Genomic DNA, 25,933 nt, shown 5'->3' on the forward strand with positions numbered 1-25,933 from the left:
TACATGGGTGTATACATATGCAAAAATTTCAATAAACTGTATTTAGGTGGCATGTATCACAGATACAAAGTAGGCACACGAAGGAAGGACTCCATGACTGGATGCTTCTACCAGCCACAGTGTCCTGTCAAAGGTTCAAGATATGCTCAGACATGAGCCTAGCAGCATGAAAGATGAGGATTGCAACTCTCAAATTCTCTAACACTCCTGGCACAAACAACTGAAAAAAAGACGTTGTTATGTTCCTTTTCCTCTCTGCTCAAGGCTTTAGGAAAAGGTTGAGTCCAAGTCTCTGCCTACCTGTTATTAATCCATCCACCTAGAGCAGAGACTGCTGTTGCTGGACAGGACAATGGCTCTGAGCCAACTGCAGAGTCCAGAACACACAGGCAAGCTTAAGCCAAGAGAAGGCTGAAACACTGGCGAGTTCAGCTTGGAGAAAAAGCTCCCAATAAATCGGAGCCTCTTACCAGATGAAGGATGGATGTGCAGAGATGCAGGCAGCGATGGAGCAGCCGCAGAGCTTTGTGGTTTTCCTTGGCTAGAGCCCGCCGTAGGTCCAGCAACTCGTAGCACTGATCTGCTTCACGGGGGAGCCAGGACACAGAGCGCAGCTCCTGCAGAAGCCTGGAATCAAGGACTAAACTGCTCAGAGCCAGCGACTCTGCCCTCTCACCTTGGACACCTTTGACTTCTTCCTAGCCCAGCTCACATCAGAATGAGCAAAGGTTTAGAGAGGTTATAATATTCCCAGGGACCAACAGTGATAGCCTCCTCTTGAGGGTTCTTTGGAAGAGTTTAAGCCCAGGAAGTTGCTGGCTGGGGAACTCTTTGGGAAAGGCTTGGGGTATGTGCAAATGTTTTTTGTTTTTTTGTTTTATGTATTTAATTTTTTTTTAATTTTTGAATTTTATTTATTTTTTTATGCAGCAGGTTCTTATTAGTTATCTATTGTAAATGTTTACACTGAGTTACCTTTCTGCCAGGAAAGAGGGTCAAAGAGATCCCAAGGTGTGACTTAGAAGGAGAGACTGCAGAGGCTTCTTCCATGGAATAGGGGAAGCCAAGGGCCCTAACAGTCTAGATGGACAGGTAGGTTTTATTTTATTTTTTCCTTCTTTCTTTTTTACTATTTTTTAACATCTTTATTGGAGTATAATTGCTTTACAATGTTGTGTTAGTTTCTGCTGTACAACAAAGTGAATCAGCTATATGTATACATATATCCCCATATCTCCTCCCTCTTGCGTCTCCCTCCCACCCTCCCTATCCCACCCCTCTAGGTGGTCACAAAGCACTGAGCTGATCTCCCTGTGCTATGCGGCTGCTTCCTACTATCTATCTATTTTACATTTGGTGGTGTATATAGGACAGGTAGGTTTTAGAATCAAAGGTGAGGAACCTCCAACTTCCCTATGGGGAAGTTTCATCCCTGATGAAACCCCACTTCTCTTATTCATTCCCCAAACAACCACCCTGAAAAATCTACATCTCTAAATATCCTTGAAAAAATGAAGGACCCCCCCTAATAAGCAGAGGATGATCACAATGGGTGTAATTTATTCAGTACCTCTTGGGGCACTGAACATGGTACTTTATATTCACTATCTCATTTAATTCTCACTACAGCTGTGAGTAGCAGAAATCTTCCTCTCTTGTTTTCAGATCAGGAAACTGGGGCTCAAAGAGTTAAAGTCCCTTGCTAGTGTTCAGGACTTAAATTCAGATCTGTGCAGCCCAATTATGTCATGATGATTAAGCTAGACTGGAGGATACCTAGAGCAGAGGTTGCAAACTGGTAGCCCATGGGCCGAATTCAGACTGAAAAGGTTTTTATATGTACCACTAAGAGTTGGCCAGCACAGTGTTTTAATAAAAATTTTCACTAACCAGGTAAAATTAAGAGATTTTGTGGATTCCCAGGTCATCCTGAAAAAATAATGTGGCTGACACACTGGACCCATGTTCCCCATGGCAACAGTCAGTTGGAACTGAGTAGTGACTGTTCTCTTTAGGTGCAATCTCCAGACTGACTGCAGTCCCACACTCCCTAAAGTCTTGAATCGAACCCACTGCATTTCTTCCATAGCTCCTCCTTGGGACCTGTAGGCATCTGAGCTTGCAACTCCTATCACAGAACATAACTGGAGTGGTTGAAGAGTTGTGCAGAGAAAGCAAGAAAGTACTGAAAATAGGAGTAACTAAGCTTTTCTTAAAAAAAAAAAGAATCCAATTAATACCATAGTTAGAGCAGAGTTTCAAACACCTGCATTATCATCCTCAAATTTGATATTTAATAATTGTATGATCTGGGGCAAGTTGATGTAGAAATTAATTAATACATAGAGCTATGTTTAGAATATATTATTCAGAGAAAAAAACTGGTTACTTAACAATATGTAAAGTATGATCACATTGGTATATGTGATGGAAAAAAGACTACAAGGATATGCAACAAAATGTTTGTCATGGTTATTTGTAGATGGTGAGACTGAAGATTTTCTTCCTTTGTGCTTTTTTTTTGTATTTTCCAAATCTTCTACGATGAACGTGTTGTTACTTCTTGTAAAATAATTTTTTAAAGTTCATTGAAGTTGTGTTTTGAAGACCTCACCTGCTAATATGGAGTAGCCCAACTCCAAAGTGGGGCACGGCAAAGAGCAGATGCTTCTCTAGGAAAGTCCGGTGCCGGTGCAGCCTCTGAAACTTCACACCCTTCTTCCAGCTACAGATCAGAGGGCAGTGACAGTGGCTGTTGCTCTTTATGACACTTCTTCCCAAATCCCATACCCATCATCACCTACCAGGCCAAGGCCTTGCGTAAGAGGAAATACTTGAAGAATGGAATGAACTGGAGCTGTTGCCAGAGGACAGAGTGGTGGTGCCAGGTACCCAGCGTCATTGCCTCACTGCCCTCCACAGGATGTACGTGCAGGACCCCAAAGGGAGAGAAGATGTAGTGCTCAGAATTCACCTTGTTGGGTGGTACCACCATCAGGCTGTAAGGTCTTTAAGAAAGGGCACAGATCAGAGCCTTGCAAACTTGTGCAGACTCCAGGGAGGGACAAAAGAAGGACAGGAAGGGGGAAATAAGGAGGCAGGAAAGAAGGTGGAAGAAAGTGGGAAGAGGGGAAAGAGAGCAGAATGATCTTCAAACCAGAAAGATGGAATATTCAGAAGAAACAGAAGCCAAAAATAGGTGGGAAGAAAGAAAAAGACCCCTAGCCAGTCCCAAGAAGTTCCTATCTCCAGACCCAGAGAGCTAACATCCCATCAAATCTAAGATGCCATCAATTGTAAGCTTGCAGCATTTTTAAAATTATTTATTTGTTTGTTTATTTATTTAGGCCATGCCAGGTCCTAGTTGCAGCATGCATGCGGGATCTAGTTCCCCAACCAGGGACTGAACCCGCGCCCCCTGCATTGGGAGCGAGGAGTCCCACCCACTGGCCCACCAGGGAAGTCCCTAGTTGCAACATTTTCTTATGAAATGCTAAAATTAAAAAAATGCCACCAATATGATATGCCACCAATTTGTAAGCTGCATCACAATTTCAGAGATGTTGAAATGTGAAAAAAAATGTGCATCTTAGAAATGATAAAATATGTATATCCCTAGATGCTGAAATAACATGCAGAGATAATCAGGGAATGCTGTTTGGAGTAACTGAGAATGGGGAAAAGCAAGAGTAACTAGAAGACTAGACACAGGCCAATAAAGAGGAAAACTGCCACCTAGTGAACCAGACAAGTACCTCCAGAGCCATCTTAACATCCTACTAAGTTGTCTTATTTCAAGAAAATGCACCTACATCCCGCATTAAATACAATTTATATGTAACTATATAGTAGTTGCAGAAAACTAGTTGCCATAATGCTATGTTTGGGCACATTTAATAAAGCATTTATTCATTTTTAAAAATATTTATTTTGGGGGCTTCCCTGGTGGCGCAGTGGTGAAGAGTCCGCCTGCCGATGCAGGGGACACGGGTTCGTGCCCCGGTCCGGGAAGATCCCACATGCCGTGGAGCAGCTGGGCCCGTGAGCCATGGCCGCTGAGCCTGTGCGTCCGGAGCCTGTGCTCCACAACGGGAGAGGCCACAACAGTGAGAGGCCCGCGTATCACAAAAAAACAAACAAACAAAAAAAAAAAACAAATCTACATGACTCAAGCCCCCTCTCTTAACCACTGGGTCAGTTGGCATCTCACAGGGTAGCTACCTACCCTAACCGAAGCCTGACTTCCCAAGGGAACACTCCTTCCCCTGTGGCCTTCTTAATGGAGGCTACTCTTCCTGCACAGGGCCAAGAGTCAGGGATAGCTGAGCAAAGACTCTAAGGAAGTGAGGGAATATGTTCTCCCCTAAGTATAAATCAAAATCTAGGACAGGGAGTTCCCTGGTGGCCTAGTGGTTAGGATTCCGGGCTTTCACTGCTGTGGCCCAGGTTTAATCCCTGGTCAGGGAACTGAGATCCCACAAGCCATGTGGTATGACAAAAAAAAAAAAAAAACTAGGACAAATAAAAGAAAAAAACATTTTTTATAAATTTATTTATTTTTGGCTGTGTTGGGTCTTTGTTGCTGCACACGGGCTTTCTCTACTTGCAGTGAGTGTAGGCTACTCTTCGTTGTGGTGCATGGGCTTCTCATTGCAGTGGCTTCTCTTGCTGTGGAGCATGGGCTCTAGGTGCGCAGGCTTCAGTAGTTGTGGCATGAGGGCTCAGTAGTTGTGGCTTGCGGGCTCTAGAGCGCAGGCTCAGTAGTTGTGGAACACGGGCTTAGTCGCTCCGCGGCATGTGGGATATTCCCGGACCACGTATCGAACACATGTCCCCTGCATTGGCAGGAGGATTCTTAACCACTGCGCCACCAGGGAAGTACCAAGAAAATTTCGATAAATGCAAATACTTTGAAAGAAAACCTGTTACATGGCAAATAAATAAAGTGAAACAAAAAATGCCAGTTTCCACTTTTACTGATGGTGCACTTGAAATTTGGACCAACACTCCCACTTGAGAACAACTAGAAAAACTGGGCAAAGTATCTGGATAAAATATGAAAATCATCAGATAACCCACAAATCAATCCCCTGGGCTTCCAGTTGGGACCCTGGTTACAACACAGGTTGAACCAGAAAACACCTCCCTCCTTGGTGTGGGCCCCCAGCTGCAACTTCTGCTGTTTAGCCTTCCAAGTCTGTTGAAAGCTCATCTCCTCTTCTCCATCTTTCAGGAGCATATAGTAAAACTGACACACCATTGCCTCTACTGGAATCTCTGGCGAAAAGCAGAACCAAGTGCGAAACTCACTTCATTGGGTCCCTTCTTTGACAGATGTTGGCGCTGTGATTATCCACTGCCTTTTTAGTTCGCTTGCTCATGGTTTCTTGTCTCTCTCTGTGCCTAATTGTCTTTGATTGTGCTGCTTCTCTGACTATGATTGAGCTGATAGTTGAAAGCCCTAAGCTTGTAATTTTCTTTCTGTAGGCTCTCCACCATGGTCAATAGGCATCTCATCCAACATTGCTACCATTACTATCACTACTGCCGGACAGTCAAGTGTAGCAGCCGCTAGGTGTCAGTAGGTAGGTTATCACTTCCAACCACAGTGACTAATTAATTGTGATGCCACTATAGGTCATGGATTACTAGTATACTATTTCCCATTAAGAAGGAGGCCGGTACTGTCCAAGGCCAAGGACATTACCAAAATAATATCAAAATCCCATATTTGAGGATTGTTTCCTGGGACCACTCGTAATATCAGAGTCTGGTCAGGAAAACAGAAATTGCATTAGGAATTTCAACAAAGTGAATTTAACAGAGAAAATGTGTTTTAGAAAAAGTGTCATAGGACACCTAAAAAGCAAAAAGGGAATATTAAGCGCAGAGACAATAACTGCAGGAAATGGACGCCAGCCCTAGAACTAGAGGAGCAAAAGGAAGAGGTTTCTCTAAGAAGGAGATGCTGCCTGGCTGTTACTAGTATATAAGGAGTTTGCAGGGGTGTGTGTGTTGGGGGGTGCCTTGCGGAGCGGTGACTCAGAACTCTGATGGGAAGATGCTACCCAGCTGGCGTTGGTCCCTCTCAGGATCAGAGGAGGCTGATTCAGAAACTGGCAGCTGCTGCCAGAGTGAAAGACATGAAGAACAAGCAAAGGAAGGACAGAGTCCCTTCTCCTCTCATCCTGCTGTCCAGTCTCCTTCTAGCACCCCCTATTAATCGAACCTAACAGGAAGCTGGCTGAAAAAGGAGAAATGAAGTTTGCAGTCCCAGCCCCAGTATTACAAAGCAGGGAGAGGAGAGCAGAACTAGAGCCAAGAGACCATTGCTTAATAACTGGCACAATGCTCTCAGTGAACTTTCGTTAAATGAACTGATCAGTAAATCAATGGATGGTACAGCTCACTAGCGCTACTTACGTTCAGGAGGAAGAGGTCAGTGTATGCAGGAAATAAGGCTCCCTGGGAGTGGGTATCAGATACTGCTTACCAGTGAGACAGTCCTAGGTTTAAGTCCTTTTTCCATCACTTACTATGTGGTCTTGGACCAGTTACTGAACCTCTCTATGCATCAGTCTATTCATCTCATATATGGAAATAATAATGGCACCTATCTGGTAGGTGGGGATTAAATGACACATGGATATAGAAAAGCTTGATTAATGGTAATTGTTATCGTTATTTCTGGGAAGAGAAGAGACTTGAATAAAGCATTTAAAAATACTAAGATTTGGATCTAATGGAAGAAAGTGAATGAATGCCTCTCAAGTCATGTGGATTGAGACTTGTTTTTATCGCACAGAGATAAAATTAGGACGAAAATGTAGAAGTAAAAAGAAAGTAGTCTAAGGAACAGGATGCCTTGCAAAACACAAAGCTTCCCTGAGAGTGTAAAGATTTAAACAAACACCAAGATTCTTGCATTGGAGTTAGAAGAGATCACCATTAAATTCCCTTCTGAGGCAATGACCAAATGTTTCTATCACTCTAGGACAGAACAAAGAAGACAGAGAAAAAAGTAGAAAAGAATGACTAAGACAAAAGGCTATGAGAGGGCTTCCCTGGTGGCGCAGCGGTTGAGAGTCCGCCTGCCGATGCAGGGGACACGGGTTCGTGCCCCGGTCCGGGAGGATCCCACGTGCCGCGGAGCGGCTGGGCCCGTGAGCCATGGCCGCTGAGCCTGTGCGTCCGGAGCCTGTGCTCCGCAACGGGAGAGACCACAACAGTGAGAGGCCCGCGTACCGGAAAAAAAAAAAAAGAGTGGAGAGGAAGCTGAGGAGAAGGGAAGACAGAGGGAAACCAGGAGACAGAGGAGAAATGAGAGGGAAGAGGAGAAAGATAGGAGAGGAGCGGGTCTAGAGAGGAGGAGGGGGGTGGGGAGGCAGCACGGGAGGAAGTCCGGGGGTGGGAGGAGTAGGACAGGGGTCTAGGCGGGCGCTCTCACCGAAAGTCGCTGCTGGGAGCCACGTTGAGATAGAGGAAGTGGATCTTCTTCAGGTATCTCTCTGTCTTCATTACGGTCATTATCTGGCTACCCAGGAGGGAAGTCTGCGGTAAGAAGCCAGTGCTTCTTTCTTGGAAGATCTCCTCCCCAGGAACTTCCGAGTCAAGCTGAGACCTGTATGATAAAAAATCAGGACAGAAGAGGCAGAGCAAAGCGGTCAGGTGGCCACTGTCAGCCAGTGAATGAAGGAGCTAGATCAGGTGCCTGAGAGGACCTGATGTGACCTTGTCAGAGCCTGTCGACCATCTACACCCGAAGGTTCACATACTGAGCAAATACAGCCCATGAGGAGATACAGTCAGGCAACTATATTCGTACACCTGTGTGTGAATAACCTCTCCCTTTCTGATAAGTGAATAATCATTCTGGATTGATTGTGATTACTATGACGTCAGTATTACATAATACTGAGTAAAAGTAATGGGAATACTTGGCTGTCCCAACTCATCACCTTGCAAGCGCACGGTCCTGGATTTCTTCCCTCTGGCAGCCTTCCTAACATTCTTGATCTCCTATCTTTGCCCCCGTTATACCTGCTTTCCAACCCTGCGTGATCTCCATGCTTGTGATTCTTTCTTACTCTTCCTCTATCATCACCCAACTTCCAGCTTCACATCCATCTCTTCCCAGCCGGGATCCGATGATGCATCCTTCAGCCCACTCAAGCCTGCACCAGTACCAACAATCTTCCTACACTTCTACCATACCAGTCGATAAAATTGGTATTAAAATTAATTATTCATAAGCCAAAAGTCAATTACCTGGACTAATAATTTTGGTTAGAGCACAAAAATAAAACTCTGAAAAATTAATCAAAGTATTTTTGTGTCATTAATTGACCCAAATCTAGATCAACAGAACAAGTTACCCCAGGGATACAGTGCAATCCTATTCTAAAGTTCACATCAACGGTAGGGTTTATGATTTTGACGTCAGATCAGGACATCTTAATGGTGTAACTGCTATTAAAGATTCATTTCCTCAATAATTAAAGTGCTACATGATCTAAGTAGGTTCAAAAGATCTCAGAACAAAGGAATGTCATCAGCTCCTCTATAGATTCCTGGTGTCCAGTCTCATCTGTGGGCTCACTCTGCTCGATGTCTTAGTACAAGTCCTCAGGGAGCTACCCCTTGCAGTCTCCTCAGCTGCTATTCCAGGCCTCAACCTACCCACCCCCCCAACCTATGCCCAGCCCTGCTGAGCTCCCAGTCACCTTCTCTGCCTCCATCTCTGCCCAGGGGAAACTGAGGCTCTCAGCCATGAAATAACTCCCTCAAGTTCAGCTGCCTTTCCACACATTTATCTGTACATATTTCCATCCTAATCTTGTCTCCTAATTTGCGAGGAAGGAGTGACTTTCTTCTCTGCAAGGCTAACTCATCCATTTGTGCTCAGGATCACTTATCCCGCCTTCATGATGTATTTTTTCTTTTTTTAAGATTTTTTTTTTGATGTGGACCATTTTTTTTAAAGTCTTTATTGAATTTGTTACAATATTGCTTCTGTTTTATGCTTTGGTTTTTTGGCCCTGAGGCATGTGGGATCTTAACTCCCCAACCAGGGATTGAATCCGCAGCACCTGCATTGGAAGGTGAAGTCTTAACCACTGGACCGCCAGGGAAGTTCCCTTCATGATGTATTTTCAATCTCTTCTTCTTTGACTGTTAGCCTATATTTATTCATTCACTCTACAAATATTTATTGAGCACTTACTTCTCAAGCACCGTCTTAAAGACTATAAACATCTCTCCATTTTTTGGAGTCCTACTCAGACACCACTATTCTTTCAATCTGCTGTCCTAATCTCTCTTTCCCTTTCAAGCCAAGCTTCATGAAAGAATAACAAAACGTGATTTCCACTTCTTCACCTTCCATTCACTCCTGTATGCACTACAATCTGCCTTCCTCCTCACAAAATGCCACTGAAACCACTCTCACCAACCTCTTCCTTATTGCTAAATTCAATGAGTATTTCTCAGGTTTTTCTTACTTGCCTCAGTAGCATTTAACACTACTGACTGCTCCCTCCTCCTTGAAACTTTCCTCTTTATTTCACCTCCTAATCTTCAAGATATTTTGTTAACCCTAATCTAAACCCAAACTCCTCTGACGTGCTTTCCCCTAACTCTGATGTGTATACACACACACACACACACTCCAGAGGAGCAGCCAGGGGAAAGGCCGTGTTCTTTGATTTTTATAGCACTTAACACAAATCGTCACGATATTTTACTTAAATCAACGTACTTAACATCTATCTCCCTTAACTAAGCTGTAAAACCCCAGGGAAGAGCTTGAGTCTATCTTACCACTTCTGTATCCTCACCATCTAGCAGTTCCTGATATATATTAGATAACCAATAATACTTCTTGAATGTATCAATGCCTGGGAGGCCAGGCCTGGGGAACATGGTACAAATTAAGTCACATTAGCTAGGCCTCAGAGGTTTACCACCAGCTCCAAAAAGAGGACAAAGAACTTGGCTTCTTGCCAACATCTCAGCCCATTCTCACTCCAGTTAGGTTCCCCCGGGAAAGGAGACTTATACTTAGGGCCCAGGGAAGATCTTTGACAAGAAGAGTCTGCTGGGGTTACTGAAGGCATACACTGTTGGCACTGGCCACCTGTCATCAGGCCCCCAGGAGCCTGCCTATCTGCCCACCAGTAAGACTTCAGGAAAAACTTGACCCCGCCATTAACTTAGAGCAAAAATTGAGAAAGCCAAGCTAGATTGAAGGTAAAACTACCCTTCTTCCCAGACAGTGAATATGTCACAGACAAGCTGGCCAGAGGACAAGGAGAAATTCCAAGATTAGAGTTAGAGAACTCTCAGAAGAGGGGGTCTCTGGAGGCATTCTGAAACCCTGAAGAGAGCAGTGAGAGCCAGATTGGGGAAAAAATCACCTCTCCAGGGGCCAGGATCCCCTCACTCGCAGGGCAGGAAGAAGGCTCTGGAAGGTCAGAATGAAAGTCCTACCTGTCAGTGCTGCCAACTGTAATGTGCCTTGGAGCTGGCTTAGTTCACACAGACATGAGTGGGAAGGGTCCTCAGACAAGCACTCACCTAGGAGCATCCCGAGGGAAGGACCTGGATCAAACATCCGGCACCCAGCACTAGGGAGGCCCAGAGGCCAGACTCAGGGATTACGAACAAGTGAGAAAAACAACTAAGCGCTATATGAAAAAGAAGTCTAGAAACTCTGGAAACTCAAGCTATTGTCTGAAGCTTTGGCTTCCTCATCATTGACTTTTGATTTTCATTCATGTCTGCATTTCCCTATGGGGATTAACACTGAGACCGCTGGGTTTATTTTGCAGACAGAAAGGAAGAGGGTTCTTCCTCTCTTTTGCTCAAAGCCCCAGACTAGGTCCCTCACTTACTTAGTCTCTCTTCTTCCGACAGGCTCCTCTTCTGCGTTGTCACCGTCACTGCTTTCATACTGTACAGGGATGTCCGTCGCTAGTGCCAAGGGCAGGAGGCTAAGGCCATCTAGCCAGTGGGCCTCTTCCAGGGCCACCTCAGTACCAACAATACCCAGGCTGTGCTGTAGCTCAGGCAGTGTCAATGGTCGAAGCCATGTGGCCAGCCCCTCCTCTACTTGCTGCCCTCCCCACCGGGCCTGCACAAAAGGGCAGGCTGGGCGTGGGGGCCCGTGATGGAACCTCTGCTTCTGGGGATAGCAGTCAACATGGGAGGTGCCCTCTAACAAAGAGGTGTCTCGGGGAAAGGCCTGGTCCATGGCACCTAGCAGGTCCAGCTGGAGCTGGGCCTGGACCCAGGGTGCCCAGCGGTATAGCCGCTCCAGGAAAGGCAGCAAATCAAGGCGACCAACAAGCAGCGCACGATATGGAGGCAGCAGACCCAGCACTGCGTACATGTAGTACCAAGCTGCAGGGTCGCCATCCTGCAGCACTGCTGAGAACAGAGTTTGGAGCTCAGCTACCAGGAGCTCCAGCACTGCAGGCCGCCCTGGCTGAGTCACTGCCTTCAGAAACTGCCTCTGTTTTCCCTGACAGGCCCAGCGCTGCTCTGCTGTGTCTAGGACACCTACAGAGTGCCGAGATTCAAGGGCTTTAGCTGACGCCTCTTCATCCGAGACCAAGAGGAGCCAGGCATTCAACTGCCGTCGGACTGACCCTGCCCACTGCTCGGGATCCGACTGCCAGTTCCAGGTTCCTGGTTGCTGGATCTCACCTGCTTAGTTCAGCCCAAGAGAGGGCAAGAGAAGGGGGCTTAGGCTCTGGGCAGGGTCAAAGGGATTGGGAGAAAGGGGAAGGGAGGGACTTAGGACAGGAAAATGGATGGAGCTGCAGGACAGAGCTAGACCAGCAGAGGGCCTTTCCTGAGACCCTCAACCGACCCCACAGATTCCCCCCAAGACTGCTAAAAAGCAGGCCCAGGACAGAGGTAGGGCCCTCCCCGCACAAAAGTCCCTTCCCACTGCCCAGAACACTGTCCCCTCACCTGGCCTAAGGGGCACAGGAGGCAAGGGAAGGGAAGAGAACGGCATCTGCTGGTGAGGTTTCATGGGGAAGTGCCTGCTGGAAAAATGGATGAACTTAGACTCGGGTCCCAGGCACAGGCTCGCTCTACGCACAGCCACCTCCACCCAGAGACTCGCACACACACGTGTGATCACTTGTAGACACGCACACACCGAAAGGGCTCACTCAGAGGACCTTAGAACAGCAGGGAACTGTCACTGGGATTGGAGCCTGGCGATCGCCTGAAGGGAGGAACAGGTCGTCACTCAAGAGGCAGCAAAGCCCCAGTCCCATTTGCCCACGGGCTGAGGGATGTGTTGAGGACAGAAAGCAGAGGGGTGGGTACAGAGAACTACTTGGTTGGATGGAGTGGGGCCCGGGGTAGACCGGAGAGGGCCGGGCTGGAAGGAGGAGGAAAGAAGGAAGAGGAGGGGAGGAAAGGGAGGGGAGGAGGGTCCGTAGGAGCGCAGGAGAAGGGGACACGCCTGGGGGCAGTGGCGAGAGTGGGTGTCTAGGGGGCGGTGCGAAAGGAAGCTGATCCCCAGCAGCAGACTCACCCGCAGCCCCACCCCCTCCCAGCGGTTAGAACAGTTACTGGATCGCTTGAGGCCCGAGCCTCCTTTGAGAGCCCGGGTGAAACCAGAAAGGGGCGGGGCCTAGGGGGGAGGGGCCGAGCCCAGGCCCAACCTACAGGCTGCCTGCCGGCCTTGGGAACAGGCCGTCTGACCGGTTGGGTCTGGAAAAGAGCTACGTGGTTGATTTGGGGAAGTCGCAATCCTGAGGGCGTCGTGGGCAGGTGTAATGCACGTGCCTGTTTATCTATTACTGAGCCTGTAAGCTGCCACGGGCACCAGCAAGCAGTCTTTGGGACACTCCCCAACCCGACACACACTCGCAAGTATCTGCCTAGCCCACCTCACCCCCTGCAAAAAACCCAAACAAGACACACTCCTTGATCACAGGGAGCTCAAAATTGGGGTTGGAGGTGGGGGGAACGCCTGAATGATTACAATGAATAGAAACTCAGCATGTGATAGAGTCCCACCTCTGCTTTATAAATCTGATAAGAATCCCAAACTTAAAAACTTAAAATGTCCAAAACCAGACTCCTAACTGCCTCCTTCCAAATAAACCTGTTCCTTTCACTGTCTTCCCCATCTCAGTAAATACCAAGTCCATTTTTCCAGTTGCTTGGGTCAAAATTTAGCGTCACCTTTGACTCCCCTCTCCCCCCACACACATCCCATGTCTAATGCTTTAGCAAACTTTGTTAAGCTATAGCTTCAAAATATATCCAAAATCCAACTATTTCTCACCACCCTAAGAGCTAAACCTTGGTCTAGGCCACTATCACCTCTCACCTAGATTATTCCATAGACTTCTAACTGGTCTCTGTTTCCTCCCTTGCCCCTACAATCTGCTCTTTTCAGAGCAGCCAGTGACCTTTTTCAAATACAGGCAGATCCTATGACTCCTCTGCTCAAAACTCACTAATGCCTTATCATCTCATTCCCTCAGGAAAGCCAAAGTCCTACACAGCCTACAATTTGCTATCTCATCAGCTGGCTGCTACCTCTGTGGCCTTTTGACCATCTATCCCTATTCACACCACTCCTCTGTGCCTGGATCACACTGAGCATGCTCCCCCCCCCCCCAGCCAGAGCCTTCATACAGTACATCTCTGCTTACGGTTCATTTAGAAGACAGAGAAGTTTTCTGTGGCTGTGTAACCAATTGCCACAAACTAAGCAGCTTTAAAACAACATCCATTTAGTATCTCACAGTTCTGTACATCGATGCCCAGCATGGCCTGACTGGGTTCTCTGCTCAGGATATCATAAGCCTGAAAGGTCATCTGGGCTGAGTTCTTGTCTGGAGGCTCTGGGGGAAAATCCTCCTCCAAGCTCATTCTTGTTGTTGACAGGATTCAGTTTCTTGCGGTTGTGGGACTGAGGTCCCTGTTTCCTCCTGGGCCTCAGGGGCCACTCTAAGGTCCTAGAGGCCACCTGTCTTCCTTGCCATATGGCACCTTCATCTTCAAACCAGCAGCAGTGCCTCAAATCCTTCTTATGTTTCAAATCTTTCTGACATTCTCTTCTGCATCCAGCCAGAGAAAACTCCCTGCGTTTAAAAAGTTCATGTGGTTAGGCCAGGCCCACCCGGATAATCTCCCTTTCTTACAGTCAAGTATGTCATATAATACAACCTAATCACAGAAGTAAAATCTGTCATATTCACAGTCCTAGGGATTATACAGGGTGTGTACACAGGGGGTGGGAAATCTTGCGCACCATGTTAACATTCTGTCTACTACACATATGCTGTAATAACAAAAAGACCCCCAAAATACGATGGCTTAAACATAATAGAAGCTTACTTTTTCTCTCACACAACTGTCCAGGAATAAGTACTCCAGGGCTAATATGGCAGCCTTTTAGTTGTTCTGCCTTCTTCAAGGAAGTGGTCCTTATCTTCAAGGTCCAAGACAGTTCACCACCATGTGTGTTGGGCCTCATCCCAAGTAGTGAGATGGGGGAAAGAGTAGAAGGCCCACCCTTACCCTTAAGGGCACAACCTGGCAATGCATGTATCACTCGATCACATGGACACACCTAGCTGCAAGGAAAGTTGCAAAATCTGATCTTTATTTTCAGCCACCATCTGCCCAGGTTAAAGTCAGGGGTTCTATTAGTAAAGGAAAAAGGGGACGATGGATGCTATGGGCAAGTAGAGGCTGATGCCACAGTGAACACTCTTTTTCCAGATGTCCATGAGGCTTCCTCCCTCATTTCAAGTTTCTGCTTAAGGAGACCTCATTAGTGAGTTCTTCTCTGACAACCTAGCCTAAAATAGCAATACTGTCCCCAGCTTCCTTATCCTTCTTACCCTGCATTGATTTTCCCCATAGCACTTATTACCATCTCATATCAATACTTACTTAACTGCTTATTGTCTGTTTCCCCTGACTAGAAGCATAAGCTCCACGGTGGCGGTTTCTGACTGCTCTCTGCTGTACCCCCAGCCCCTAGTACTAGGCACCATGAGTAGGTGATCACAAAATATTTGTGGAACAAAGGCATAAATGTATAGCAATCAATCGTCATTAGTGAGAAACAGGACAGACTCTGGAAGTCACACTGACTGGATTGAAAACCTGACTCCACCACTTGCTAGTCATGGGATATTTTACTGCAATTTTATTTTTTTGTGTAAAATGAAGATAACAGTAGTACCTACTTTATAGGGTTGTTGTGAGAATTAACTGAGTTAATGTATATAAAATGCTTAGACTAGAGCCTGGTAGATAGTACACACATGATATAACTGACCTGTGTGAGCTGCGTGCTTTTGTTGTTGTTTATGGCACTCTACCAAGTGCTGTGGACGTAATGGTGAATGAGACATAAAAGGGTTCAATGAGGGCACAAATAAGAATCCTTCCTGGAAAAGGCAAGGAAGAGTTACAGGTAGGCCTTAAAGTTTTAGGCCTTAAAATAACAGTTTTTTCCAGTTATAAAATAAATTATGGGGATGTAATACACAGAGGAGGGAATACAGTCAATAATATTGTAATAACTTTAAATGGTGACAGATGGGGACTAGACTTACTGTGGCGGTCATCTCATAAGGTATATAAATGTCAAATCACTATGTTGCACACCTGAAACTAATATAACTATGTATATCAATTATACTTCAATTAAAAAAAGTTTTCCAGACAGACAAAGCCAAAAGGGAATTCTGTTCAGTAACCTCTACTGAGCCTTCAACACTACCTAATAATCTAATTATGTTCCTTTTGTCAGTTCACTCTCTCATTCTGTGCAATGACTATTTCAAACCTTCTGCTGTACTTTCTCATCTTCTATTTTCTTTGGCTTTACTCTCTGATGATAACTTCACTTCTGAATTATCAGTGACTAACGCTCAAAATGGGGATGAAACAATCCCAGAAAAATTACATTGAGAAATAACAGGACCTTGAGAAACTTTTAGATTTAATGGCTGGAGGTGGGTAAGCCCGCAAAGGAGGCTAAGAAGCTGTGGCCAGAGGTAGTAGTGAAAACACAAGTGGAATCACAGACACCAGTGAGAGTGTCCATGAGGAACAAGTCGATAGTACCAGATGCCACTAAGAAGTGAAATAAGCTGAGGAAATAACCACTGGATTCAGGGATATGAAGGCCACTTGGTGAGCTAGGGTGACCTCAGCAAGAACTATTTCAATAGAATAAAGGTTACAGAAGTCAAAATAGGGTGGGGGGAGAAGTGGGAATGGAGAAGACCAAAGTATCCACTGTTTTGAGTTTAGCCATAAAATGGAAAAAAACTGGACGGTCCCTGTGAAGTACAGTGGTTTGTTTGCTGTAACGGGAGTCTTCGGCATGCTTAAACACTGATGAGAATTTAGTAAAGTGGGAAAAAGTCAGAGATCTCCAAAGAAGGAAGGACTAGGATTCAGTGCACAGGAACAGGCACTGGCCATGAGCGATATTTGTCCTGTTTAGACAGGAGGGAAAGAGGAGAGAGAATGATGCAGATGTAGATGGGTGACCAAGTTTTGAGTTGCAAGATGCTGCGGAAGTTCCTAACTGATAGCTTTTACTTTTGCCTATGAAGTTAAAATAAGGTTACCTGCGGAAAGTGAAGAGAATCATGGGGATAATAAGAGGCTTAAGAATATTGGTTTGGGGCTTCCCTAGTGGCACAGTGGTTAAGAATCTGCCTGCCAATGCAGGGGACATGGGTTCGAGCCCTGGTCCGGGAAGATCCGTGGAGCAACTAAGCCCGTGAACCACAACTACTGAGCCTGCACTTTAGAGCCCATGAGCCACAACTACTGAGCCCACGTGCCTAGAGCCTGGGCTCCGCAACAAGAGAAGCCACCGCAATGAGAAGCCCGCGCACCGCACCGCAATGATCAGTAGCTCCCACTCACCGCAACTAAAGAAAGCCCATGCGCAGCAAAGACCCAATGCAGCCAAAAAATAAATAAATAAAAATAAATAAATTTATATAAAAAAAGGAATATTGATTTGAAATAGTCATTGCAGGGAACAGGAAAGACGACTAGAAAAATCTAGTGGGATTACAGGGCCTCAGACTCCATTTGAAGTTGATAACCATGGATTCATAGCGATATAAATCTGCTCTATAGTCATTACCTTGGGCAGTTTTTAGATGTCCAAATGCAGGCACAAATGTTTCATTTCACCCAGGCCCAACAAAGAAATGAGAGGGAAGGAAATTTAGCCTATTCCAAAAGAATTACTAGAATTTCATAAGGACTTTGTTTTTGGCCACGCCCCATAGTGTTCGGGAGCTGAGTTCCTAGACCAGGGATCGAACCCAGGCCCCCTGCAGTGGAAGTGCGGAGCCTCAACCACTGGACCAGCGAAGTCCCAAGAATGACTAGAATTTAAGCTCGACAGGAATCTAAAGACAGGAAGGTGTTAATGGAGAGAATGTAGAAGCAATGGTCTGAACGCTGCATTGAAATTTAAAAAAAAAAAATGGTAGAGGAATAGTCCAATAAACAAAGAGGAAGGAATACAGTCAGTGAATAAGATGCAAGTAATAGTGTTTTGAAGATGGAACAGTTTGGGGTGGTGGACAATGGAAAGGATGTAAGTAAGAGTAGCCGAGACAGAGTAGAGATCATTAGAGATTGGGTCAAGGAACTAAGAGACAAAAAACACTGAACGGACTGTCTTGTGTAACATTAAAGTATCAAGAGGAAGACCAACGGCTAGCTCTGCAGAGGAAAGTAGGAGAGTGGCAGTTACTACAGATAAGTAATAAGAGAGGTGATACAGTTGAACAGGCTCAAAGGAATTAGACTTTGCAAAGTAGTAGGCAGTTAAGTTCTGAAGCCACAATAGCAAGAACAACCCTGTCTCAAATATGTGTTTGTGATAAAGGGATAAAGCTTTGTCAACATTTATCCTCGTGTTGTGCTTGAAACATCACATTGCTCATTATACCAATGGCTAAGACGTCATGGTAAGACCTCAAGGAGATTTCAGTGACAAAGGAAGACGGATAGTAGGAAGAAGGTACTTTTCGTTAAGTATTGAACCTATTTATAAACAGAAAGGAAAGAAGAGATTAAAAAGTCTTGGTGGATCAGACTGAGGGACACTTGTCTTTCCATGCCTAGGGAAAAGTTGACTGCAGATGAGCAGGCAAATATAAGCTCTGGAAGTTCAAAGGACATAGGCTTTAGAGTCAGACAGATCTGTGTTCCTAGCCCTTCTCCAGCAATTACTAATTACGTGACATGGAAACATAGATAATTAACAGTGGAAGTTTATTGCAGGGATATACATAAATATCGATGGAGAAGAATCCTCCCACTATCAGAATATCCCAGGTCCCCAATCCTGTCTCTGGGAATTGCAAAGTTCACAAGCTGCTTTACCTTTTCACTTTTTACACTTTTCAAGGAGAGAACTTTATTGGGCAGACATGAAGCCACTCAGTAGGAAAGTTCCTGATCAACAACTTTTTTTATTAAGGAAGGGTCTTAGCAAACCTTTCTGTTCAAGATTTGTTCAGCTAATGAGGCAAATAGCTGATTACAGCCACTTTTCTCAATAGGTAACTGCGTATAAGGTGGGCTTCTGGTACATACTGAATTCTTGCCTCCTCATCTGTTAAGTGGGGATAATACCAAGACCAGAACCTATACAAAGCGGGTGCTCAACAGATATTTTGAAAGGCAGCCTGGTGTAGTAAAAGATTTTAAAGACAGGTCTGCATTTTCAGACAGGGTCTGCTACCAGAGAATTTCAATGCCCTGATCTGTACAGGAGAGGAAACATCTGCTTTGTGGATGGTTGTAAGTTTTCTTTTATTTCGTTTTTTTTTTTTTTTTTTAATGATTGTAGGAGCCAATGTCTAAGAAGTTCTACTTCCATTTTAAAAATCAAACATGGTCACCTGATGGGGAATAGTCAAGGATGAGGCAGGGGATTAAGGAGAGCAATGAAGGTGTAAAATAACTGCTGTAGTGATTAGGAGAGCAAACAGACCAGGAACTCACAAAGGGTTGCTTGTTTGTAACGAGGGCTTGGTTGAGGTTGGAGATCTTGAATATTTAGTGGCATTCACTACACAGCTTTGTTTTTCTCTAGCAGTGTGAATGGAGGAACAGAAATCTTAAAACAGCTGATACAAAAAGGACACAAAAATGGCAAGAAAATTCAGTGATGTATAGGCCACTCAGATTGCTGAATACAGAAGTAAATTCCACACGGAGGGAAATAATGAGGAAAGAACAGAAAGGCTGGAATTAGAAATCACAGAACAGGCACAGTGGGAACAATCTGGGGTAGAGGAAGAGATGGAATCAGGAGATTACAGACAAGCAGTGAGACATTAAGGTAACATTCAAGAAGTCCTGAAGATTTGGCTTTCTTCCTTTTTTTCCCATAACCATCACCATCTACTTCTCCCTTAGGTTTTTATCCCTCGAGTCTGACTGTATTGCAGAATATGGTTCCACAAGTTTTCCCCTTTCTGACTGCTCCTGAAGACAAGCACACAGATCTTCTTTGTTTAAAGATTTTACTGCTCATCCTAAGAAGACAGAAAATATTAAGTAAGTAACAATTTGAGGAAGTGGTTGACGTTCCAGAACACCCCAGAATTCTTACAGGTTTCATCTCTGTCTGAGGCTACTGACTTCCCAGGAGGTAGCGCCTAAAAGCCCTGTGGATTCTTAATCTGCTGTCCTTAGATATCTCTAAGTGAGCCATTTAAGTCAGACAGATTTAAGGACAGCTAGACAGAGTTCCCATTTTCTGTCATCTGGGCAGAAACCAACTTCTTGTCGCTATTACCAGTCTTAAAATTGTACCCACAGATGTCGCTTTAACCAGGTGCCTGGGAATGCTGACGTTTTCCTTCTACACATTGAAGGCAATTTCTCTGCTGCCAGGGCTGAAGCATCCTGACAGAATAATAAAGATGGTGTCAATCAAGTGGGCAAAGCTTCCTTGCCCAGAATATAAACCAAACAAAGTAAAAGTGGGTTTATTAGCTCCAGGAAAAGGAGCAACAGTACCCAGCTCTCAGGCAACTCCTCACTTTCTATATACAGGTCGCACCCAGCCCAAGGTCCACTGGCTCCTTAAATATGAGGGTCCATCCAGTGCCTCCCTTCCCGGGGTTGGGGACGGCTAGCTCCCTGATGGCGAGGTTTCGGGCTGTTCGGCAGCAACACCTGGCACAGATGAGGCAGCCTCGTAGTCTGCGATGCGGCGCTGTACCAGGGCAGGCATGAGCTGCACGTAAGCGGCCATGAGGCGGTGGTTGGAATGGATCAGCTTCCCAGCACAGCTGTGCAGACAGGCCTCCTGGAAGGAAGACAGGGTGGAAGTAGAAGCCAAAAGTGTCTCGTCAGGTCCGTCTCCTTCCTTCCCATCCCCAGCCTAGGGGCGAGGGTCGCAGAAAGGCCAGTGCCAGAGGTAGGGGAAGTGGCGGAACAGGGAAGCAGTCTACGGTTAACTCTGAGGATCGAGGGTAATCTCCCTACTCGGTTCCCCCACCTAACCTCCTCAGCATCCAGAGCTCGGTGGTGCAGGCTGGGCACGCAGCGCTGGAAGCAGAGTTCCGTCATCCGATTGTAGACCAACAGGAAGTCCCGCAGCTGGGAAGAAGGGGGACAAGGAACTCAGCGAAGAGGGGCCACATCTCAATTCAAGGCCGCGCCGCCCGAGCTTTCCCAGGACCGCACCCCATGGCCCGACGTTCCCAGCCCTCTGATGCCTGGTTCCTTGGGGTTCCCGCCATGCAGACAGGGATGCTAGCTGAACGCGTGGCCCCAAAGCTCCCACTCACGTTTCTGAGCTGCTGCTGCTGTTGCTGCTGCTGCTGCTGCTGCTCCATCACGCCACCGGCGCGTGCCCTACGTCACTTCCTTCACAGCTTCTCGGTAACGCCCCGGAAGTGACCTCTCGTGACTCCCCAGGGACAGAGAGGTTGGCTCCAGGATAGCCCTGCCCCCAGGTGCCAACGTCACTTCCGCCCTCATAATCTGCGACGTGGCCGGCTTCTTCTGCCCGTGAGAGGACGTCACTTCCGCCGAGTCCCTGACCTGCTGCTAGGACCGCGACAGGAACTGGAGCCCGAGGTCCCCGCGCGGCCCGGGCCTGGCGCCCTGAGGGGAAGAGCCGCCCGGCCCGAGGTGAGAGGGACGTGCATGGGCGAGGGCAAGTTGAATGCACGAACCTGACGTGAGGGCAAGATGCCTCTGAACCCTGGGGAAGGATGAGGACACACCTGATGCCCAGGTGTATGGGGGGAGGGCGGAGACTCACACACCTGGGGAGACATAACTGACTTTGGAAGGGATCACCTACCTATGTACTGGGAAAAAGAGGCTTTTCCCAGAGGTTGTGAACTTATACCAAGTGATTCAACAAAGGCCTGAAGGGGGAGGGCCCGAGGAAGAGGAGGTGCATGGGATGGAGGAAGGGGAGACCCCCTGCAGGAAAGAGGAAGAAACACTAAAGGAGTGTGAGAGGCCGAGCAGTGGAGAACATACCTGAATGGGGGTACACACCTGAGCCCTGGGAAAGGGGTTCATCTCCTGATGGGGAGAAAAACCTGCATGGGCATATGCTTCTTGAGAGCACAGACTTTATCTCTCTTGTCCACTGCTGTATCTCTATTGCCTCAAACAGTGCATGACACATAGTAGGCACTCATTAAATGTCTGTTGAGTGATTGAATGCATGAATGATCACCGGAGTCCTGGTAGGATAGGGGGGTTCATGAGAACATGACCTCAGGTCAGGCACACCTGAGGCCTGGGTGTGCGTGTTACCAATATGCACCTTGGAGGGGAGAAATACATATACTTCAGGGAAGAGTAGTGGCCAAACCCCAGAACACTGAGGCCCTGGGACAACCTCCGAAATGGCAGGGGCGATCTTCCTCTTTGGAGTACTGGCGAGTTTCCAGAACTGTCTGTGTTGGGCTTTGCAGGGCGCTGGGGTAGAGACTTTGACTCCAGTCCCTTCGCTAGCCATGACGGACGGGATCCTAGGGAAGGCAGCCACAATGGAGATCCCCATCCACGGGAATGGTGAAGCTGGGCAGCTTCCTGAGGATGATGGGCTGGAGCAGGTGCTTCTGTTTGATTCTTCATATTGTTTCACTTGAGGAATCCCAACTCATAAACCCTGAACCCTCGTCCCTATTCCAGTAGCCTTCCCCTAACTTACCTAATCTCCCTTCAATCTTTTTACAAATCTTTGTTCTGATTCTGTGCAGACTTCCCTTGTGTGCTCTCTCTATGATGCTTCAATCCAAGCTTGTTTTCACCCCCAAAATGCTTCAGCTGCCCCTATGTTCCTGAAGCCCCCCTCTTCTCTGGCCTATAGGACCTCCAGCAGGTGATGGTGTCAGGACCCAACCTCAATGAAACCAGCATTGTGTCTGGTGGCTATGGGGGCTCTGGTGATGGACTCATCCCCACAGGTATGAATGATCAGAACAGGACAGGAAGCCTGAGTGGAGAGGGGGAGAGTGGTGGTTCTAGGGAGCATAGAGTATGTCTAAGAAGGCTTGAATTATGTCTGGAGATCCTGGGAACCTCTGCTAGTATGAACCCTATGGAATCTCAGCCCAAGGCCAGTTCCCAGAGTTGTCCATCTGCTCCCACTTGTCATTTAGCCCCACTTGTCCTTTCTCTGCTGTCACCACCTAAGTCAAGCAAAGAACTCTGTTTCCCAGGCCTCCCCTGCCTGCTCTGGAGCCTGAATCTGATTTGGAACTTTGTGAGGCTTCTCAGCGTTTTACTTTAGACTCTAACATTTAGAGGAACAAACAGCTCTGAATCTCACACTGACTAGTATCCACGTGGGAATGTCAGCCGGGTTTTCTGTTTGATGGACCCACTATCCTTGATCAGTCACCCCATACTCAGCCTATTTCCTGCTGTTTTCTCTACCCCTGTACGCTAGCAACTCCCTCTTCCCTCCTTCTTCAGTCCCCACCGCCACTTCAGAAGGAGGCCGGATGTATATTGGGTTTTGGCTCTCAGGGCACAATGTATGAGTTCCTCCTAGTGAGTAGGAGAATCTAATTGTCTCTAGGTTCTGCTCCTTCAGGGAAGTCATTTTCATGTGCTGGGAGGGAAGTATGGGCGGAACCACAGAGGTGTCTGATTGTATCTGAGAGAGGCTGGTGTCAGAGAACTTGGTCCTTTAGGGTCTGGCCGCCATCCATCTCACAATACCAACTCTGCTGGCCCTGGAGATGAGGTGGCTCGGGGCATCGCTGGAGAGAAGTTTGACATCGTCAAGAAATGGGGCATCAACACATATAAGGTGGGATTCAAGCACCTCTCCCTTCCCCCAAACTCCCCTGGGTACCTTTTCCCCATCTTCCAGATCCTAATGTCCCATCTGTGGCTGAGACTAGGAGCCTGGGGATGCTGGGGTAGGTACGTTTTGGGAGGACAGGGTGCTAGGGTCTCTGACCTATTCCCTCACTTCCCAATCAGTGTACAAAGCAGCTGTTATCAGAGCGATTTGGCCGAGGCTCCCGGACTGTGGACCTGGAGCTAGAGCTGCAGATTGAGCTGCTGCGTGAGACGAAGCGCAAGTATGAAAGTGTCCTGCAGCTGGGCCGGGCACTGACAGCCCACCTCTACAGCCTGCTGCAGACCCAGCATGCACTAGGGGACGCCTTTGCTGACCTCAGCCAGAAGTCCCCAGAGCTTCAGGTGCCTCAGCCAGGCCTGAGAGGGTGGGGGGCTGGGCCCGGGCCCACCAGGCAGTCACCCCTCAGCCTCCCTCCCTCCTGCAGCCCAGAGGGAGAACCCCTCCAGGGCGGGCCCAGCTCTGCCCCCAGCAGCACCCACCTGTGGAGGCAGGGGCTCGTACGGAGGTCCAGAAGTTGGAGGGGGTGGGGCAGGCGGCACACCAGGTGCCTCACAAGTACCCCTCTCTGCATTGACAGGAATGCCTTCAGTGCTCAGCCTAATCGGAGCCCCTCCTTTGCCTGCTGCACTAGCTTTCCCTACTCCAGTTCTGTGAACTTTATCTGAGGCCCTCACTCCCACATTCCTGTCCCAGGCATCCCCAGGGCAGCCCCACTAACTTTCTGGCTAAGAGAGCCTTGCTGGAGGCAGTGCTGGGTTGTTCCACTTTCAATGGCTGGTTCCTCCCGGGAGAGGAGGGGAAAGAAGGGCCCTACAGCCCCGACTGTTACTCAAGGCCTGTCCCTCCCTTCTGCCCTCAGGAGGAATTTGGCTACAATGCAGAGACGCAGAAGCTGCTGTGCAAGAATGGAGAGACGCTGCTAGGGGCTGTGAACTTCTTTGTCTCTAGCATCAACACGTTGGTAACCAAGACCATGGAAGACACACTCATGACTGTCAAACAGTATGAGGCTGCCAGGTGTGGGCACTGGCAGGGCCTAGGGTTTGGGGCATTTGGCTGGCATGGGTGGAAGTTTGAGCTTTAGGGGCACAAGAATTGAGAAAAGAAAGGAGAGTATGTGTGGAGGGCAAAGGGGTGGAGACCAGCCCATATCACCCCCTCCCCAGGCTGGAATACGATGCCTACCGGACAGACTTAGAGGAGCTGAGCCTAGGCCCCCGTGATGCAGGGATGCGCGGTCGACTTGAGAGTGCCCAGGCCACTTTCCAGGCCCATCGGGACAAATATGAGAAGCTGCGGGGAGATGTGGCCATCAAGCTCAAGTTCCTGGAAGAAAACAAGGTGCTAACCCCACCCCTTTGACCCAGCCCACCTTCCCATCTGTAACACTGACCTCACCCCCCCCAAAAAAAAAACCCTCCCTATTATTGGATGGGGAAATGCGGCCTGGCTGAGGAGTGGGATCTTCCCCAGCCCACTCAAGCCCTGGACCTTTCCCGTCACCCTCCCTCTGATCCCCTGAGGATTTGACTGCTGATCCCAAGAACATAACTGGGAAAAACCCACCCCTTAGGCTCGGGTGCCAGAACCTCTGGCCCTGCCAATCAGGTCAGGTTTCTCCTATCACACTGGCTTTTATCCTTTGGCTCCCTTGATGGAGGTCAGCCCCCACTCCAAAAGCACGATCAGAGCAGAGTCCATGTGCCCCTGGTCTGGGCTCAGGCTCACAGCCCCTCAGGAAGGGCGTCTGAGTCCAGTCTCAGCTGACCTTGCTGGCCCCCCAGATTAAGGTGATGCACAAGCAGCTGCTGCTCTTCCACAATGCCGTGTCAGCCTACTTCGCTGGGAACCAGAAACAGCTGGAGCAGACCCTGCAGCAGTTCAACATCAAGCTGCGGCCTCCAGGAGCTGAGAAGCCCTCCTGGCTGGAGGAGCAGTGAGCCACTCCAGCCCAACCTGGCTGTCAAGGACATTGGGAGGGGCAGTCCCGGGGTGGGGGAGATTTGGACATGGGACATCCCTTGCCACCTGCGCTCTGGCTTGGGTTCCCTTTCCCTGGCTGGGGCCTGACAGGAGGTCTGCAGGCCCAGCAGCTGCTGCCCTGTCCTTTATCTTCCTGGCCACTGGGCTTCATTCCCAGATCTTTTCCTTCCACTCCACAGCCAAAGGCTATGACAAAAACCACTCCCTGCCCAATGGCATCACTCCTCAGGCCTATCCCAGTTCCTGGGGTGCGCCCCCTGACCAATGGCAGAGCCTCAAAAGGCCCTGTCAGCCAATGGCAGCTCTTCTTGGGCTCCCCTGGGCCAATGATGTTGCCTCCAATATCCTTTGTCCCTCCTCAATGCGTGCCCATTGCAGAGAAGGGGACTGGGACCAAAGGGGTGGGGATATGGGGAGCCCCATTTCTGGCCCTGTATCTGAATGGGTCTCCCCTCACCTACCCACCCAGTTTAATTGTGCTTAGAGCCCTGGAAGATTGGGACCTAGCACTAGGAATAAACCTTTCATAAAAGCAGGCCCAGTGAGGTCAATTTGTGG

General features: G+C 47.8%; 3 protein-coding genes across 9 annotated transcripts in view; 1 reads left to right on the forward strand and 2 right to left on the reverse strand.

Moving 5' to 3' along the window:
- The window catches only part of DNHD1 (dynein heavy chain domain 1), a 66,254-nt gene extending 54,595 nt beyond the window's left edge, over nucleotides 1-11,659 (reverse strand). Inside the window, 5 exon segments of the mRNA XM_060160848.1 lie at nucleotides 471-627; nucleotides 2,615-2,725; nucleotides 2,805-3,008; nucleotides 7,448-7,621; nucleotides 10,893-11,659. Of these exon segments, the coding sequence (XP_060016831.1) occupies nucleotides 471-627; nucleotides 2,615-2,725; nucleotides 2,805-3,008; nucleotides 7,448-7,621; nucleotides 10,893-11,389 (1,143 nt within the window). The 5' untranslated portion in view covers nucleotides 11,390-11,659.
- Nucleotides 7,487-20,938, reverse strand: TIMM10B (translocase of inner mitochondrial membrane 10B). Of its 6 annotated transcripts, XR_009542438.1 has the most exons (8): nucleotides 20,841-20,938; nucleotides 20,554-20,649; nucleotides 20,065-20,356; nucleotides 19,862-19,950; nucleotides 15,326-15,437; nucleotides 14,374-14,612; nucleotides 13,686-14,117; nucleotides 7,487-7,621 (listed from the first exon to the last, which is right to left on the reverse strand). XR_009542438.1 is itself a non-coding variant. In XM_060159803.1 (4 exons), exons 1-4 carry the CDS (start codon nucleotides 20,886-20,888, stop codon nucleotides 19,573-19,575), a joined length of 282 nt encoding a protein of 93 aa, XP_060015786.1. In that variant the 5' UTR covers nucleotides 20,889-20,938; the 3' UTR covers nucleotides 18,290-19,572. The 6 variants fall into 6 exon arrangements, 3 of the variants coding, with proteins under 3 accessions (XP_060015786.1, XP_060015785.1, XP_060015783.1); XR_009542439.1 differs by lacking the exon at nucleotides 19,862-19,950; XR_009542437.1 differs by lacking the exons at nucleotides 7,487-7,621; nucleotides 19,862-19,950 and having other exon boundaries at nucleotides 13,031-14,117; nucleotides 20,224-20,356.
- ARFIP2 (ADP ribosylation factor interacting protein 2) lies at nucleotides 20,573-25,907 on the forward strand. Of its 2 annotated transcripts, XM_060159798.1 has the most exons (8): nucleotides 20,573-21,186; nucleotides 21,990-22,130; nucleotides 22,388-22,484; nucleotides 23,217-23,335; nucleotides 23,512-23,733; nucleotides 24,252-24,409; nucleotides 24,559-24,733; nucleotides 25,177-25,907. In XM_060159798.1, exons 2-8 carry the CDS (start codon nucleotides 22,032-22,034, stop codon nucleotides 25,330-25,332), a joined length of 1,026 nt encoding a protein of 341 aa, XP_060015781.1. In that variant the 5' UTR covers nucleotides 20,573-21,186; nucleotides 21,990-22,031; the 3' UTR covers nucleotides 25,333-25,907. The 2 variants fall into 2 exon arrangements, with proteins under 2 accessions (XP_060015781.1, XP_060015782.1); XM_060159799.1 differs by lacking the exon at nucleotides 21,990-22,130 and having other exon boundaries at nucleotides 20,575-21,186.
- Nucleotides 25,908-25,933: the final 26 nt, after the last annotated feature.

The sequence above is a fragment of the Lagenorhynchus albirostris genome, chromosome 9, assembly GCF_949774975.1.
Source record: "Lagenorhynchus albirostris chromosome 9, mLagAlb1.1, whole genome shotgun sequence".
Taxonomy (NCBI): domain Eukaryota; kingdom Metazoa; phylum Chordata; class Mammalia; order Artiodactyla; family Delphinidae; genus Lagenorhynchus; species Lagenorhynchus albirostris.

What these genes read in the sequence shown, in the direction of transcription:
- TIMM10B (XM_060159802.1), bottom strand. Translation starts at nt 20,888, where the DNA reads ATGGAGCAGCAGCAGCAGCAGCAGCAACAGCAGCAGCAGCTCAGAAAC. An exon ending in GAGCTCTGGATGCTGAGGAG is followed by an intron (nt 20,357 to 20,553) that starts GTTAGGTGGGGG and finishes TCTTCCTTCCAG; the next exon opens with GAGGCCTGTCTGCACAGCTG. An exon ending in GGCTGCCTCATCTGTGCCAG is followed by an intron (nt 19,951 to 20,223) that starts GTGTTGCTGCCG and finishes TTATTCTGTCAG; the next exon opens with GATGCTTCAGCCCTGGCAGC.
- ARFIP2 (XM_060159798.1), top strand. Translation starts at nt 22,032, where the DNA reads ATGACGGACGGGATCCTAGGGAAGGCAGCCACAATGGAGATCCCCATC. An exon ending in TGATGGACTCATCCCCACAG is followed by an intron (nt 22,485 to 23,216) that starts GTATGAATGATC and finishes TTGGTCCTTTAG; the next exon opens with GGTCTGGCCGCCATCCATCT. An exon ending in GGGGCATCAACACATATAAG is followed by an intron (nt 23,336 to 23,511) that starts GTGGGATTCAAG and finishes CTTCCCAATCAG; the next exon opens with TGTACAAAGCAGCTGTTATC.